The sequence below is a fragment of the Panthera pardus genome, unplaced genomic scaffold (assembly GCF_024362965.1).
Source record: "Panthera pardus isolate Hobbes unplaced genomic scaffold, ASM2436296v1 HiC_scaffold_21, whole genome shotgun sequence".
Lineage (NCBI taxonomy): Eukaryota > Metazoa > Chordata > Mammalia > Carnivora > Felidae > Panthera > Panthera pardus.
Genome location: NW_026526777.1, coordinates 65,686,211 through 65,705,121, shown reverse-complemented (window position 1 = coordinate 65,705,121; position 18,911 = coordinate 65,686,211). Strand labels below are relative to the sequence as shown.

Sequence of the window (18,911 nt, the reverse complement as noted above, 5' to 3'; positions counted from 1 at the left end):
AGCCCTGCCCGGGTCTGGATGTGATGGAGAGAGCAAACCGAAGGTCACTCAGAAAAGCCCATGGCAGCATCACTGTTAGAAACCACACTTCCAAATCTCAGCAAGTTTTAGGAAGCAGATGCTTGTACTGACACTCTCGTACAGACTCTAAAAGGAAAAGTTGCCACTGGCCATAAAAAAATGCCAGCATTGTATTCTGACGTGCTATGGAAGTGACTTTTGATCTTAAAAGTCTCCTTGAATATCCTGTTTCCTAATAAGAAAGCTTACGTTACTCTTTCATACACAATCAACCTCATTTCAAATTTCGAAGAAAAGGCAAATCATACTCTTTCGTTTCTAATCTTTCCGGTAGCTGTTCCTTTCTCCTGCGAAATAAATGGACTCTGGTTTTCAGGTTACTGTTTTTTCCCCCTAAGACTGAGCGGTTTAAATGCTTACATGGAGCCTAGCACGGAAAGCACAGACTGGCGATGGCTAGAATTCAAATTGCCAGGGTCCTGCAGGTCTATGGTGACCAGACATTATACGCTAGAACGGGGAGGTGTTCTGTCTCCAGAAAAGCTGAAATAGAACAGAGTTGACATTTAACCTTGGTGGTGGGGGGGGGTGGGGGATCAATCTCATATGTATGTGGCCAGAACGGGTTCTGAAAGCCACAGGCTACCTTCATTTTTATGACCCTGTGAAGAGAACACATTTCAATTCCATCTTTGATTCTACAGGGAGCCAATGTCAAATATTTTAGCAACTCCGAATAGTCTGATTATGGCAATGACTGTCAGTTCAAAAACCTGGTTCATTTATTTCCCCTTCCAGCCTTACCCTCCGGGGGATGTTTGCAGATTTTGTATCTTGCGTCTCATCTGATCTAGCTGTATGTATCCTGCAAGTCAATAGAAAAAGAAGAAAGCTCGTATCATGTGGACCCTCCTAACTTCTTTGGAATACTTGCTTGCTACGTGTTATTTTCACTTTTCTCAGAAGGAAATTCACGGGAAAAGTTAAAGTAACGACGACAACAACAACAAACCACAACTAAGACAGACGGTCTAACCACAGGAACATAGATAGCTGTTACTTACACTGCTTTCCAGTCCATCATCATTGATAAATCATGGCTAAATAATCAAGTGCAGGATCCATGTTTTCACGTCTGTTAGTAAATAGCTCCTTGCAAATGTCTCTTGCAGATCTGGGGCCATCTCAGGAGGAAGTAAGGCAGAGGGAAGGTAAAGGAGGAAAGGCTGGGAAATTCTGAAATCCATGGGGGTCTGGGAATGCTCAGGGCAGACCCTGGTGAAACATTCCTGTGATTCCAGCCTTAGGCTAAACCTCGATCCCGGCCTCCCTGAGCTCTCAGCCACCTTTCGGGTCCAGCTCAGCCCCTGCTGCCACATTGCATCCCCCTTCAAGTGCAGGGCATGGAAGGAAGAGGAACTCACGGGGTTCTGCCCATCGGCGCTCGCGAGCACGCTTCTCAGGGGAAGCCACACCAGTTTCTCTCTCTTGTCTGCTATCTCAGAGCGAGAGGGAGGGAAGAGCAGAGGCAGGCAGGGAGGGAGGGGGAGAGAGGCAGAGAGGCAGAGAGGCAGAGAAGAGAGGAGCTTCACTAATAGAGACCGGGAGAGAGAGAAACACTTGATGAAACTCCCATTAACCCACAGTAGCTTAGGAATTTTCTGAGCATGGCAGCCGCAAAACAGACGATCAAAATCCAGTGTTTAAAATCTTTAACCATAGATCCATGTACACCCATGTGGTACAGACAAAGCCAACAGAACCAAGGTTCTGGATACGGGCGGGACTCCACAGGCAAGTACTTGCAGGCAAACTGATGCAGGCACGGGTCCCCACGAGAATAATACCTACGTGCATATATTTCAGTGGGAATGTCTAGTCTCGCAGTTTACACGTCTTAAAACTATTCAAATGCTCTTGGGAATGGAAGTGCAAATCAGACAGCCGGGGCCCCTTGCCTCTGCTGTCCTCTCCAGTCGTGCCTTCCCCCGCGTTTGCGGGGTTCCTGTTTCTGTTCCCTCGCTTCACGAAGCCCTCGAAAAGAAGAGGGTAGAGAGGCGAGGCAGGGGGCTTTCAGGGTGACCGTGAACTTCGCATGCCACGCTCCACTGTTTGCGGCGGCATAGCACAGACAGAGCCAAGGCACGGCTCTTGCCTGAGGGAGGGGGTGGCATGGGGCAGGGACGCGAGGCACACCAAAGGGGGCACCGCCACAGCCCAGGGGCAGGTGGTGGCTTGCAAGGAGAAAGAAGTGACAGCCGAGGGGAGCCGAAGCAGGAAGCTAGAGGCAAGAAAGGCGCAGATAAGGCACGCCGGAGGCGTGGCCATGACCGTGGCCGTGGACAGCACAAGGCGATTCCTCCTGTTCCCGACAACCCTCCCCTCCATACCGTGTTTCTCTTAAGTGTGGTCCCAATCACCTGCATTAGAAATACCTGGTGACAGTGTGTCAGCGATGCGGGTCCTTGGACCCCATCCCAAAGATGCTGACGGAACCCGTGGGACCAGACTGCATTTTAACAGGCTTCGCAGGTGATTCCGATGCGGGCAAAAGTTTCAGAAGACTGGCATCCTCGCCAGTGTTGAGTGAGGGGGTGAATGAATGAAAGGCTGAACGGGGCTCAAAGAGATGTTGACGGATCACCCGTGGGAACACCGTGGGGTTGGAGCCAGGAGGGAGGATCCAAGAAGCAGAGTGGGCGCTCGGAGGAAAGGCCGCTTTCCCAGCATGCCGTGCTTTCCAGCTCTGAGACGACACGAGCTGTCGCCTTGGCCTAGAACTCTCTTCTTCCCCAGCCAAGTTATCCACAGTCTCACCCCCTCAGAAGCCTGTCTCACTCTCCCAGGAGCCGCCAATGGTCCCAATCACATCTCGTCTGTATTTCTCTCTGCAAGCACCTTTATGTTGTAAGTATTTATCGGTCAGTCTTTCTGCCCTGTGAGATGATGATGTGCTATTTCATGTAAGCCACATGGTCTCTCGATCGTGCTACATCCCCAAATTCTGGATGCAAAGTAGGCACTCGATACACGCGCGTTAATTAAACGGCTGACTGTATCCTAAGAGTATTTCTTAACCTAGGTGGCTGGGACATAGGTGTTTGCTCTATTATTGGTCTTTAAACTGAGCACCTAGCTATGGTTCACATATTGTTTTCTATGCACGATACAGTTAGCAACAAATAAGAAATTTTAACTAAGTCGTAACATCTGGGATTTCGTCTAGAAAGCCAGGACTTCATGGAGAAGGAATAGAAAAAAAAAAAAAACTGCAAAGAGCCAACCTAAAAAACGAGGTTCAGGAGAGAAGAAGCCAAGAAAATACCAGAGTGAAGCGAACTAGATGTGTGATATTGTGGAAGGGGTTTTTGATAAACGGACGTTTCCGGGGCTACAAAAAGGTGCCATATTTGTAGGCAATGGTGGCAAAGGGATGTCCTGAACAGAGATGGGCTGCTTAAAGAGAAGGAAGGGCTTGCATTAACTCTCCTGGAGGAGGACCACCAAAATCAGCAGGAAAAGAAACATCCCCCGTTTACCTGATGTGGAGGAATCATAAATCAAAAGTTAGAAATCAGTCCCAGCAATAATGGGATAAATGCATGGACAGGAGGGGGGCAGGGGTAAAGGAAGAGGGTCATGGCCAACACCCTTAACCTAAAGGGCATCAGGAGTTTTTAACATGTTTCATTTGGTACTGAGTCCCCCGTGAAGGACTGAAGAATCATGGCTCGGAAAAAGTCAGTCACTTGCCGTTGGTCACACAACTAATAAATTCCAGAACAAGATCTAGAATCCAAATCCTTCCGCACAAACTCTGTTGCATTTCCCACCGTAACAAATGAAGCCCCAGCTGATGAACATGGTCACTGAACTCGGTGAAAAATGAAATGACGAATACCCTCAGGATCCCACCTTGAAACACAAAGGAGAAGCCAACTTCAGGTCCGGGCTACTTGTCAAAACATTTGTTTGGCAAGCGTCACACTCAGCACTGTTGAGTTTGGGATCCCAACCAGAAGTTTGGGGTGGCCTGGCAGGTGGCTGGGAAAGCTGTCACTGCCACCCTCCCCCGCCATCTCTTGTGTTCACCAGAACTCCTAGTGGCCATGTGTAGTGGACATGACGATGTGCCTTCTAGATCTTTCTTCAAGGGAGGTCTTGGTGCCCCCATTGTGTACCATTCTATGATGTTCCCATGGTCCTCAGAGGACACACAAAAAAGTAGAATAACAACACAGTTTTCTCACTGATTTGGGAAAACAAATCAGCTCGCATATAAAGACAAGAGAGATTAAGCAACAGATACTTTTACGGCTAAGTTCTAGTTTATTTAGATCGGGAACTACCTAAATGATGATGGTATTGAGAACACCTTTCCAGAGGACTCGCACAATTTATTAGTTTGTGGGTCTACAGGAAGGCTTTAAGGTGGTAAAATAGAGGATAGAACTTTGAGTTCAATGAAGCAAATTCCTTGCCTGTGGTGCACAGTGATCTCCTTCCTCGCCCCAAAACACAGCAAGTACTGTATGTGATTAGGGCTGCCTTGGGGGACATAAGAAAGTAGGCCCTACTGTCTGCGGCAGGCCTAAGAGAGTAGTTTCCTTTTCCCTCTTACAAGAAAATACTGTCTCAACTAATGGTTAAAGAAATCTAAGCAGCTAAAACTCCAGTGACACATTTTACATTAAAATGTATATATTCATATGCAAGGGAGGTTTAATGGTAACCAAATCGTTACAAATAATGAAAAGAACTCTAAAAGAATCATACCTAAATTACCTGTGAATTTCCCTGTGGGAAATAGCCAACGTATGAAAATCCTTAATCGTCTAACGACGCCAAGATTAAAACGGATCATGCGTATTCTGACAATGTAGAGATGGTTAAAAATCCCCCCCTATTCCACACATTTTATGAATGTTTCCATTTGGTCATTAGTTTCAGGATCCCTGCTATTCAGAAAAGGAAGTTTGACAGAAGGCATGAAGGGACATCATATGAGACCTGTACATAGTGCCCTGCATGCAACCCTTTGTATCATCAAGACTTCAACTGCCCACCCATACGGATCCCAAATGTGCTAATGAGAAAACGGTGCCCCTGTCACTTCGGAGCGGTCAGGCATGGTGGGAGCCTACTAGAGCTTGCCTGTGTGCATGTGTGTGTGTGTGTTTTAAATAACACCGTGTTTTATTGCTACATTTTCCACGGTGAACTCATTATGCAGTTAGGCTTATAGTAGGAAGTTAAGGATTTAAGATTCTTAGTTGAACAGATTCTTTCACAGACTGCTATCGTCTGGTCCTCCCGGTTTTCCAAGGCTGGTTATGAGAGGGGATAACGCCGACCAGAGCTACAATTATATCTGAGAAGACGGGGAAGGGAAAAATCAGAGGGAGAGTGTAAAGTGGATGGGAAGGCAGATGGAGAGGTTGCAGACGCCCCAGAGTGGGGGCCAACCCGTGCCCCGAGGAGGGGGAGTGAGCGATGGGTGGGTGTAAGCCCCACCCCCGCACAGGACTGGGCCCCAGCCCCCTCTCTTCCCACAGCGGAGACACTGACCTCCTGCCCTGCCCTCACAAGCCCTGTTCAAGCAGCATGCACAGAAGACATGACAGCTCTTGATGGCTTGGGAACCGGCATTTCATTAAGCCATACCCTGGAGGTATAAGAAATTGGCCAGAGTAGGACCGGGTTCCTGTCCTTCGGAAGCCCCTGCACTGGCCGCAACAGGGCACTAAAGAGAGGTGTACCCCGTGGATCCCCTCCAGAGAGCTTTGGACAATGCCTCTGGCCAATGCCTGGGATGAGCCCAGGTGGAACCATGCTGTGCCCGATCCCAAAGCATAGCTGGGCTGGCTCTGGAAAACAACGAAAGCCTCGCAGAGAACGACATTCAAACCTTCATAAGGCAGCCACCCCACAGCAATAAGCAAGAATAAAACTCTTCCGTTCTAGCTCCAAATCCACTAGTCCATCCAAGGGTTGAAACACCCCTGTCACCATCAAGCCCCCTTTCACGATGACGATCACTCTTCAGACACGTGGTGCTCTGATGTCCTTGATCTTCAGTCTGGCGGGCTTAAGAGAGAATTCGTATCCCTCTCAAAAGAACTGAGGAATTCTCTCCATAGAACACATTTCAGAGATCTTTTGTTGAAAACAGTCAGAACATCAAACATTTTTTTTAAATAAAAGGTCAAATAGCTCTAATATTTAGTTAGATCTGTGGGTGGGGGGGGGGTGGGGAGGGAAGGAAGCGCTTTCAAGAAAGTAAATGCCGAATTTGGGAAAAGCCCGTATCTTAAAAACTTTTCAACATGTGGTACATAGAGGGTGGTGGGCACTACCCAAATGGAACATGAAAATCTTGGCATTTTGAAAAAAAAAATCTTGGCATTTTGTATAAATTAGAAGTTTAATTCATAACACGTATGACCAAACAGACACAAAATCTTTGTTAATTAGGGGTACTCACGAGGAAAAGCGAGACATGGAAATCTAGATATAATTTAATGTTTATTTATTTTTGAGAGAAAAAGAGAGAGAGAGTGAGCGAGCAGGGGGTGGGGTGGGGGGAAGACAGAGGATCCAAAGTGGGCTCAGTGCTGACAGCAGAGTGCAATATGCGGGGCTCGAACCCAAGAACCGTGAGATCATGACCTGAGCCGAAGTCGGGTGCTTAACCAACTGAGCCACCCAGGCGCCTGAATGTAATTTTTAAAAGACAAATTAGGAAAACGAATTTATAGTTCAAAAAAGAGCTCACCCTTAAGGTTCTGTCCTAGTTATAGGTAAGTTTTCAGGGAGATCCCGTCCTACTCATGGAAGGGTTTGGCACCTGCTAATGTCCCAGCTTCTTTATCCTTGGCCGTTTACTTCTCTTTCGTCGTCCAAGAGCATTTTCTTCAAACCCAGACTATGTCCACATTAACAACCATTATTTTCATTCATTCATTCATTCATTCATTCATTCATTCAAATATGTATAGAGTGCCTAGAGGACAAACCTAGTTTTGATCTTCACTAAACCAGTCATGGTTTTCCAGAACAATTGCTGCTTCTTTTCTTCCCCCATGTATATTTATTTTTGAAAGAGTTTGAGTGGGGGAGGGACAGAGAGAGAGACACAGAATCCAAAGCAGGCTCCAAGCTCTGATACATAAGCACAGAGCCCAACGCAGGGCTCGAGCTCCCAAACCACAAGATCATGACCCGAGCCCATCAACCGACTGAGCCACCCAGGCGTCCCCTTGCTTCTTCTTTTAAACACAACTGTCTCTCATTTCAACTTCTTCTCAGAAAGATCGAAGAAAGTATATGTGTTTTATCTAGTTTTTCATTAAATTTTCAGTCTCTAGTGGGAAGATACCATACTATAATGACCTTTGTTATCAGTAGTTATGAAACAACAGGCAAAATGACTTTCTTATCAGAAAAGGAGGTTCTGGTTATCTATCCTGGGCCTGGAGTTTGTCTTATCTGAAGTGCACACTACCTTGCCTGGTTTATATGTTGACTTTGGATAGTCAATGGGCCAAATTCTCAAAGAGTTTTATAGATGTACAGCTGGCATCTTATGAATGCACAGCAGGGCAGTGGTTACCAAAATATGAGGGAAGCACTATGTATGCATAATGAAGCAATTGCCTAGTTCTAAAGACAGAAGTGTAGCACAGCCAAATTTAGTAAAAGGCTCAACAGTCCTCCATCTGTGTGTTGATAAAGGAATTGAATTATTTTGGACCGCGACACGCCTCTAACTATGTGGCTAGTCTTAGCAAAATTGGAATTGTTCACGCTTCAGGTCACAAAGTCTAATTTTGATACGGATTCTAACTACCAGCCCAGTACAGAAATTACCCCACATTTAAAAAGTGCTCTGCAGATAAAAATGAATCTCCATGATACCTTTGTTTGCTAAGGCAGGACTCTCACCTCGTTTTAGATGTAAGAGAAAGAAAAAATTCACCCCACTTGCTTTTGTAAAGTTATATAACAACAGGTGACAAAGAACTCTAGCCTCAAAATAATCCAGGTTTGGGGCGCCTGGGTGGCTCAGTCGGTTAAGCGGCTGACTTCAGCTCCAGTCATGATCTCATGGTTTGTGGGTTCGAGTTCTGCGTTGGGCTCTGTGCTGACAGATCAGAGCCTGCAACCTGCTTCCGATTCTGTGTCTCCCTCTCTCTCTGCCCCTCCCCTGCTGGCACTTTGCCTCTCTCTCTCTCTCTCACAAATAAACACTTCAAAAAATTTTTTAAGTGCTTTTCAGGCACATCACTCTTAATCTCTAACTTCATAATTAGGCAGCTCCCTATCCCTCTCCAGTGCTTTGCCTCCACGGGGCCACGCAGCTCATCCTTCCTCTAGGAATATCTCTGAGTGACTTGGCCTTGCCAGCCTGGCCTTCATCACTATGTCCTAGGCTCAATATGAAGATTCCTCTCTGGTCGCCATGGGACAGAGGCAGCATTTTAGCTCCAGAAGTTAGGAGCTGGGGCTGTTGAGGAAATGAATTTCACCTTCAACCTCACCCTGATGCTTGTGTAAGTTACAAGTCAATTAATTCACCCCATTCTTATTCAGCACCTTGCCAACCCGAGGTCCCCTTCTCAACTCCTTGGAGCTTCTCTTCCCATTCAGTGTGACTTCCCAAGTGGGCCAGGAGCCAGCCCCTGCCCTGGCCAAGTTTGAGGGCTACACAAGCTACCTTGTCTTGGATGTCCGTCTGAGAATTTGGAAGGAACTCTAAGTCAGTTTTTGACAAGTTATTGGCAAAAGTAGAAGGAATGCCTGCCAAATTGCTTTAGGCACTAAGCATGTTAACAGGTATTACACCCGGTGTTATTAATATGTTACTTACAACAAGCCCAGTTTCCAACCTATTGTTTGAGTTATATAGTGTTACAGGTTTTGCACTTTATGAAGTATTATATTTTTTCTAACTCAGAAAACTTCGCATGAGTGTTAAAGAACTGGCCCTCACAGATGAAATGTATTTATTGTTGCAAGTGAGTCTTTTTTATTATTTTTTAAAGTTTATTTATTTTGAGAGAGAGAGAGAGAGCACGGGCAGGGGAGGGGCGGAGAGAGAGAGAGAGAGAGAGAGAGAGAGAGAGAAAATCCCAAGCAGGTTCTGCAATGTCAAGGAGTCCAAAGTGGGGCTCGAACTCACTAACCGTGAGATCATGACCTGAGCCAAAATCAAGAGTCAGATGCTTGACCGATGGAGCCACCCAGGGGACCCACAAGCGAGTCCTATTTAGGAATCAGGATGTGGGCTACGCGATCAGCACTCTTGCTTCAAAGCAGATCAGCCCTTTATAAAGCTGAAGGCTGAGACAAGTGTCGCACCCAGGACTCAGCCAGTCAGGCTCGTAGGCGTGAGGTCAGGGCCCTGCTTTTTCAGTTCTCCAAGGTAAGTCAACAACCCCATTCTAAGGAATCTCAGAACTGGAAGGGATGCCCCAAAGCTCTGCTCCGGGGCTCACAGAATGGATGTCTAAGTCACGGTAGTTCTATAAACTGCCAGCGTTCTTGGCAAGAGTTGGGGCGGTCTACGTTCTCATGAATGACAATCAGCTTCCCAGCCTGAAACAAAGTATGCGTTGGAAAGTCAGAGACCGGGGGGGGAAAGTAATTTTCCTACCAAGGCCAAGCCTCGGCGGACTCTTGCGGGGGGGGGGGGAGGGGCAGAATATCCCCCTTGGGAAAATACCTCTTCCTACGTTCCCCACCATGTGCTACCCTGCATCCAATATTCGGCACTTTACCGGGCACCAGGCCTAGCAGCCTGAACACCACAAGCAAAACCCCACCAAAACAAGGCATCTGTCCAGTTTTCCACCCCTTTAGGACCAGGGCATCAACTGGTGAATCTGAAAGGCGTGTGTACTAATAAGCTATTTCCAAGAAACATGTGATTTCTGAAGCCACGCCGTAGTTTGGGGCCCCCCTGACCCCCTTAATTCACTCACAAGCAGAGAATGAGAACATCCATGGGTGGAAACTTTGCGGGTCACTACAATTATAAACGCAGCTGTTACCTAGTCATCTATGGGTCAGCTGTGTGCCTCCAGCAATTCAGCCAAGCTTACCTGTCCTGGAAAAATAAAATCAGAAGGTAATTTCTACCTTACTTCCCGTGGAACGTAGTAGGAAAAAATCAGTATGAGGCAGGATCTCTGCGTTTCCCCCTGAGGGTCCCCCGGGTAGCTGAGTCGGTTAAGTGTCTGACTTCAGCTCGTATCATGATCTCATGGTCCATGAGTTCGAGCCCCACATCAGGCTCTGTGCTGACAGCTCAGTGCCTGGAGCATGCTTCTGATTCTGTGTCTCCCTCTCTCTGTCCTTCCCCTGCTCACATTCTGTCTCTTTCTCTCTCTCTCAAAAATACAGAAACGTTAAATTTTTTTTTTTTTATTCACCATGTTGCCTTTGCTATATACCCAGTCTATCTGGGCTGACTTACCCAACCTCTTCATACTCTGATGATGTTGGATTAATCTAGAGTCTATCTATGAAGTGTTGTGTCCTCTCCAAGAATGGAACCCTCCTCCCATAGATACACACACACACACACACACACACACACACACACTCCCCGATGCTGATGCAAGGGGAGAAGAGTGTGCACAGGTAAGCCAGGGAGAGAGCTGGGGGAGAAATTAATTTTGCTCCTGCCCCGTCTGCTGATGCCCTCAGACTCTGCACCACGGAAACACAGGGCCGAGCGGCCACGGGCGGGACTAACCCTTCTCACGAGCAGCCTATAATGGCACCTATTCAATTACTGAACATTCCAGGCTGCAAGAAAGTCAAACACTAATGACTGTATCATCAAGAGGAAGAAAACCTGGCCATCGGCACAGATTTCAGGAAGAAAGCCCAGCACCCATGACCATGCTATTAGCTACAGCTTTAAGAAGTCGCCGCCCATCCACACGCACCCAGAGAAAGAACACGGCCACACTTCCTTCCGCGGTCGCTGTGGATACACAGTTTTCAGTTATGGCTGAAAACTCACCAATGCCATTTTCAGTATATTCTCCCTGCACTCAGCTGCCTGGCAAGTGAAGGTTTTTTTTTTGCGGGTGGAGTAGATTATAATATCCCACTAGCTTCTAATTAAGCAAATGGAGCCAGCAGTGATAACCTTCACATCCAGGCTGACTCATCATTTGGGTTGGCCCCGAGGTCTCTGATTCAATTTCCAGCCTCTCTGATCACACTACAGCAATCAGGGGAGAATATTAAACTCTAAAATGTGGCAGACCAGGTTCTTACCCCTCTACTCCCTCTGCCCCCAGATGGAAAAGCAATACACAGGGAAGTGGAAGACGATGGCAATTGGACGGATAATAAATGATGCCTGAATGTTGAGAAATCACATGGAAATTATGCATGCATCATTTTTTTTAGATGGATGAATATAATGTGACGGGATAAGTGTGTTTTCAGGATGGCTTCATCTAGGCATTGCTTTGTATTTAATAATTGGAAATCTTACCTAAAGCACTAGTTTTATTCTTGTTACATTGTTACATTTAAAAGTCATACATAGTGTGATATATACGGGTTAGCATTGCTTTATACCATAGGGACAGTTACTTAACATTTAAAATGCCTTAATCAGGAATACATATTTCAGGGATGGTTGGTTAGTTAGATGTTGAATTTTCCTTATTGAATTTCAAACTATTGTCAAATTTCCACTGAGATTTCTTCTTTAGCTGGTGGGTTATTTATAGTAGACTGATTAATTTCCAAACATTTGGGGATTTTCTATTTTCTTGGTCACTGATTTCTAGCTGAATCTTTCTTTGGTCAAAAACTTAATGAATTTGGGCCTTTGAAATTTGTTGAGACTTCCTTTATAAAGAGCCGGCGTATGGTAAATTTTGGTAACTCGGAAAAAACTGTACTATGTCACTGTTCAGTCCAGTGACCTAGGTGCATCAATTAGGTAAAATGAATTAGCAGTGTTGTTCAGATCTTATATATCCTTATTGAATTTTTTTGTCTGCCTGATCTATAAGTTCTTGAGAGAGGGGTGGTGTGAAAGGTCCCCACTATGATTATGGATTGGTTTATTTATCCTTTTAATTCTGAACTCCGTCAACTTTTGCTTCCTCATTTGGGGCTCTGTTATTAGACATGTACAAATTTAAAATTGTTATAACTTCCTTGTGGATTGACCTTTTAATTTTTACAAAATGTCCCTATTTATCTATTTTTTTAAGTTTACTTATTTTGAGAGAGGGCACGCACACACATGCACGAGCAAGAATGGGGGAGGGGCAGAGAGAGAGGGAGAGAGAGAGAGAATCCCAAGCAGGCTCAGCACTGTCAGTGTGGGGTTCCATCTCACGAACCATGAGATCGTGACCTGAGCCTAAATCAAGAACCAAATGCTTAACCAACTGAGCCACCCAGGAGCCCCTCCCTACTTATCTTTAATGATGATTCTTCCTTTAAACTCTTTCTCTGATATTAATATAACTACACCAGCTTATTTTGTTTGCTTTTTACAAAGTGTATCTTTCCCCATTTTTTCATTTTTAAAAGAAAGTATTTTTCTTTGTGTACTTATACTTAAGGAGCCTCTCTCATAAGCAGTACAGTTAGACTTTGGGTTTTTTTTTTAATACAGTATGACAATAATTATCTTTTACTTGGAGTATTTACTCAGTTTCCATTTAGTTCAATTTCTGACATGTATGGGTTTATAGCTACCACCTTCGAATTGTTTTCTATTGGTCCACATATGCGTGTTCCCTTTTATTGGCTTTCTTGTTCTTTTAGATTGACCAATAACTTTACATTGTACTCCCCCTTCTATGTATTATTTTACTACTCTAGAGATCACAATATGTGTCTTTGACTTACGATAGTCTAGTAAAATTACAACTTTTAATATTCCTGGATGTTGTTATGACCTCATAACACTTTAACTCCATTTACACCTCCTCCACTTTTTGTATTATTTTGGTCATACAGTTAATTCTACATGTATTTTAGAACCCACACGACCTTATTTTTCTTGCTTTATGTGATCAGTATTCACTTATATTTGCCCATATATTTTTCTCAACATTTTATTTTGAAATGAGATTTTTCAAAAACAAAACCAGAAGAAATGTACAGTGAATACCCATGTAATCCTCATCTAGATTCTAGAATTCATATTTTCTATATTTGCTTTATCACATATCTGTCTCTCCCTCTAGCTAGTCATCAATCCATTACATATATTTTTAATATATATCAGCTTAACCACACATTTAGCTTCTCTGTCACTCTTCATTTTTTTCCTGCCTTGCTGGGATCATTTTCTTTCTATCTGTATAAATATGTTCAGTATTTCTTTTAATGCTAGTCTACTGATGATGAATTCTTTAATTTTTGTCTTAATTTTTTTACATTTATTTATTTTTGAGAGACAGAGAGAGACAGAGCACAAGCAGGGGAGGGACAGACAGAGAAGGAGACACAGAATCTGAAGCAGGCTCCAGGCTCCGAGCTGCCAGCACAGAGCCTGATGCAGGGCTCAAACCCACGAACTATGACATCATGACGTGAGCCGAAGTCAGACACTTGGCCGACTGAGCCACTCAGGCGCCCTAATTTTTGTCTTGAAATATCTTCATTTCAATTTAACTTTTGACAAATATTTTTGCCAGATTTATAAAGCTTTCAGTTGGCAGTTACATTCTGTCGACATAGTAATATGACATTCCATTGTCTTCTCGTATCCATTGCTTCTGTTGAGAAGTGAGCTGTAAGTCTTAACGTTGCTCCTTTGAGTCTCATGATTTTTTTTTTTTTCCTAGCTGTTTTCACAATTTTTGTCTTTGGTTTGGGTTTTCAGAGGTGTTCAGATTGTGCTCTGTTGTGATTTTCTCTGTATGTATCTGGTGGAGGCATGCAGGGCTTCTTGAATCATGTTTTGACATCTTCGATCCTTTTCAGAAAATAATTGCTCCTGCCTCATTCCTTCTTCCCTTGTTCTGGGACTCCAATTACATGTTGTTACATAGACTAACATTTGTTACATGCTATTTTCTGTATTCTTATCATTTTTTATCTCTACTTATCCACCTGGAGATATCTTCCACTGATCTGTCTTCCATTTCACTTATTCTTTCTTGTAATGCATCTGATCTGAAGTTAAATATATCTGTTGAGTTCCTAGTGTGATGTGCATTATTTTGTGTTTTAGCTTTTTATTTGTATTATTTTTTAATGTTTACTTATTTCTGAGAGAGAGAGAGAGAGACAAAGCACAAGCAGGAGGGGCTGACAGGGAGGGAGGCACAGAACCCAAAGCAGGCTCCAGGCTCTGAGCTGTCGAGATGCTAGATCATGACCTGAGCCGAAGCTTAAATGACTGAGCCACCCAGGCACCCCTTATTTTGTTTTTTAAATTCATGAATTCTCAATTTGTTTTTTACAAATTCCAGTGTTCTAGAGAAATTCTTCATCGTGTTATGTTTCCTTCACCATATTACTTCATAGTCTATGTCTATATCACCATATGGTATTGGGTCATTCATGGGTCTTTTTCCATTACATATTTTGTTTCTCTTGGATCTACTTTCTGGTGTGCCTAGTAATTTTTGATTGAAAAAAATTATGAAAATACTACCTTCCTTTAGCAATGGTTCACCTTACCCTCTGGTAGGCAGCCTGAATGGGGGTGATCACCATAATCCAATCAAAGACTTGCTGAGTTTTTGTATGGTGTGGTCTACTTTGGGTTTACCTCTACTCCTAGGGTGTAGCTCACCACAATCCCCATTGGGTATTTACTAGAGTCTCTTTTCCTAGGTAGGTTTTGAATGCCAGCAATTTTTACACTATGATACTAAAAACTCCACTCTTCTTTTCAACACCTCTTTGCATAGCAACTTGGTTTCTTGTTCTGCACAGTAATATTTAGCAAATGCTTCAAAGAGGAAAACTACCGGAATGCCTAGTTTACTTTTCTGTGCCTTCCTTCTCTCGGTCGATCTTGACCTCTCAAGTCCTGCCTACTTTGGCAGCCCTGAACTCAAAGTTTTGCCTCTTCAGGCCCATGATAATGCCAGAGGTCTGCTTCATTCTCAGCAGATGACCCAAGAGAGAAAAGCATCTTCTCAACTCTCTGTAGTTCTCTTCTCTCTCACATCTTAGTTATTCAAGTCTTATTGCCTTGGCCGCCCACTGACACAACTCTGGCTCAGTGGGGGCCTCCATTATCTGTCATTAGCTGAGGCCAGACTCTGTTCTGGCTCTGTTCTGATTGGTCAGTGCCTAAGCCAGTCCAAGTTATTATCAGAAAGACTCCAACTGAAGGTCACATTCCAGATGCAGTCACTACAATTGCTTTGACTATCTTTATTACTGGTCAGCAGCAAAGGTGTTGTTAATTTGAATAACGCAAGTTTAGAAATGATTGTTCTTTGATAAAATGATTGTGTTCAAGATATGTGGACTTGCTAGAAATACCGAATAGCACCCTTGCTCTTGTACAAACAGTATATAAGAATCTAGCAAGCCCAATTAGGCTATGGTTTAGAACCCTGATTGGTTCATTGTTCAGATGATTGCAGGATTTTTTTTTTTGCCTGACTTTAACTAAATGATGATGTAAATTATGCCACTAGCACCCGACTCCAGTGTATCCTTCACGTGAGGTACTGTGGGAGGATATGCCTAAAAGGACAGAGATGTAGCTCTTCCTTAAGTTTACAAAACAGATCATATAACTTGTTCTGCCAGCTTGCTAATACACGTTTCTAACTATGGCTGAATTTGGCTTAAGGCTTACATTCTTCAGTAATACTACCTGGAGACAAGGTTTTGTGGCAGAAAACCTATATCCCTACCTTGAACTATGGGAGGCTAACAGTATCGACCCAAAATAATGACAGATAGCCAAACTGGCTGATGTCAGTTTGAAAAATGTCCTTTGCTTCACAGTTCTGTGCAAAACTTTAGTGGCCAGGATGGCCTTATCCTCTGTCCTGCCTTTCCACCTGTATTTCCTCTAAAAATATGGTGAACCATTGTAATCCTGGCTTTTTCTTGGCCCAATTTAGCCACGCCCTCTTATTAATTCTAGCTGCACACAAAAAAGGAACTAAGGTTGCTAGAAGGTCTTCCTAAACTTGACGGGTGAACACTGCATTCGGGAGAATTGAATTCTTCCCTCTCCATCAGAAGAAAGCCTAAAAGGCTCTAGATACCATCTTAGGCCAAGAGAACATTAGAGGACCTGAGCTTCAGTGAAACACCCAAAGAACAAAAGAGGCCACCAAAGTGACATTTCTGACAACAGCAGAGGGTCTGAACTACACCCTCAGAAGGAGCAGACCCAGCACACAGCCCTCATCCTCAGGGGGCTCAGTGGGAGGGGCCCCAAGGTGCAGAGTGAAACACCAGACATCAGGAAGGTCCTGGGCACAGAGTTTCATGGAATTCTCAAACTTGGCAGGAACTTAGAGATTTTCTGGTTCACTAACTCCACTTTATTATCAGGAAAACAGGTCAAAGGAAATTTGGTCACTTAGCTAAAGTTATACAGGACGTAAGGCCTGATCCAGAATTCATCTCACAAGATTTTTAATCCATTGTCCTATTTAGGGCACCTTGTTTTCTGTCCTCCATAAGGAGCTCCTAGAGGCGAGGCTCTTGCTCAGGTGATAGAACATTCTCTGGGCTTACTTTTATGACCTAGCCAAGGTTATGCCACCATAATGCTGCATCGGGCATAGGACTTTTAGGTTACCTGTGTCTGCCCAGCTGTCTGGGACAGAAGCAGAGGGCCCCAGACAAAGAAAATAGAAGCTTTTACATCAGAAGAGCAGGAAACAATTGCAGTCAGTAATGTGGGCTACGTGTAACTCTGAAATATCAATATATAGTTCTTTTCTTTCCAGAAGAGAAATAAGAAAACACCAATGTCAGCAAGACAAAGCCACTTATACGTTGGCCTTGACCTAAATTTTTTAGGTCCTTACATTTCTGGTTGAAATTCATTTCATTCTTTGGATAATTTTGGCAGGGAATAAATACTCTGTCTCGAAAGAAAGAATCAACAAAATTAAATCTGTTCAGTGATTTCTCACGGGACAAATGCCAATCTAAGCAAAACATGAAGAAGGAAAAAATTCTTCATTACGGAAGAGGTGGATATGGGTTTGAAATTTCTATAAAAAAAGGAATTATGATGATCTGATATACTTTGTAGCCAGGAAGCCAATATTACAGGTATTTCAAAACACCATTTATTTCTCTCTTTTTATTTCCCCAGCCACAATTAGAGTTAACCATGTAGTTCACAAACAGGGAAATCACAGAATACTTAGGATTCTTGATAGAAAGGTTCACATACAGCAATGAATGACTCTCAGATAGTCTCAAATATTTTCATCGTAACGTAACATTTCCCAAGGATGCAACATTGAGGGAGAAAACAAATCTAAGAGCAGAATTCATGGAAAATGGATGATGCTTTTGATAAGACACCAGCTTGAAGCTTCTTACATTTTATTAGCACATAGCCCACCGACGGGCAAGAGTTGCAAATACTACCTGTGTAATGAAAAGGCACTCTGCGGAAGCCCGGATGGCCTGTGGTCCACACAGAAGCCCCTTGGGGATAGTTTGGGAATAATCTAATATGCCAATGGCAACTCTGATTTCATCTTTCGTCTGTCCTGGATCTCCCCATTGTGGATGTGACAGAGCGGTCACCAGCAGCACAGTTTCCTGCCACGTTCAATACTCAAGGTAGAGGCTAAGATTGCATTATACTGGGCCAGGGCACTGAACGTGATTTACTATTCCAGGTAGTGAAACAATTTCACATACAGCAGTCCAGTTATTATAGCACGGGCTCTGGATGGATGAGGTTTACACGCAGCTCAATCATTTATTAGCAAGCTGTTCTCGCTCGTGTTACTTAACCTCCCTGACCCTCTGTCTCTTCCTTCTGCAAAACCGAGAGAGCAACAGGATCTACCTCAAAATGTTTCTGTAATAATTAAACCAGTTGATTAGTACGAAGTTCTTAACCAAGTGCCAGGCACGTCGTAAGCGCTCAATGAACGTTAGCTGTTATTAGTTGCAACGGAATAATACAAGTATCATTAGCAGTGTCTAAAGAAACAGCGTTCTGGTCGGTATTACACGAAGCCACGTGGTGCTATCCCATGACACCCTCTAAACAGCAAATTTGTTTCTTCCTCCTGATACTTCTGAACATGACGTAAGCACATCCCAAAGAGGAATTAGAAGTGGAAACATTTTTGAAAAACCGCAAACGTGGCAAACACTAAAATTAAACCTTTCAGGAGGGACGCGACGCTGTGTTTAACAGATGTCCTGAATCTGACGGTCTCGGAATGCCAGTCTGAGATCACGCGTGCACGCTCTCCTAGAGTCACGTCAGCCCATCGTGTGGCTCGACACCTCTTAGATTTCTACCCCAGGACTTGGTCACAGATGGCACAATTTTAAAAGAAAATGAGCCATCGGGTTGACTTCCATGAGATAGGGAGATCTTTCCCACAGGTGATCGTGAGTGCAGTCCAGGTTTATTCACAGTTGAAATACAACCGTGATTTCTTAAGAGCTGCCTTCTCTTATCTGCTCTTAAGGGTCGAACAGCATGCATCCGTCCCCCTTAGGCTGTGTTTCCAGAAGTCGGTCCAAGGAAATGCCTAGGATTCAGAAGGGCTGCTTGGTGATGGATGTGTGCCTGTGATCAGTAAAGAGGCTTTCCCTAGATCCCCAGGGAAAAGGTCTAGCTGCCAGAATGCAGGTGCGGGACTAGTGGTTCCATGCCTGGCAGTGACCTTGCAGGAGATGGGAATCTGCTTTCCTGTCCAGGACTCACT

The 18,911-nt window shown here is 44.1% G+C and overlaps 1 protein-coding gene across 4 annotated transcripts in view; it reads right to left on the bottom strand.

Annotated features, from left to right (window-relative positions):
- Nucleotides 1-18,911, bottom strand: part of KIF26B (kinesin family member 26B) — a 464,452-nt gene that overhangs the window by 164,345 nt on the left and 281,196 nt on the right. Inside the window, exons 1-2 of one of the 4 annotated variants that reach the window (XM_053909413.1) lie at nucleotides 1,086-1,439; nucleotides 826-886 (exon numbers count right to left, since the gene is read on the bottom strand). The exons of 1 other annotated variant lie outside the window; for it this stretch is intronic. In XM_053909413.1, coding sequence (XP_053765388.1) covers nucleotides 826-866 — 41 coding nt within the window. In that variant the 5' untranslated portion in view covers nucleotides 867-886; nucleotides 1,086-1,439. 2 more of the 4 variants (XM_053909415.1, XM_053909414.1) reach the window with 2 other exon arrangements.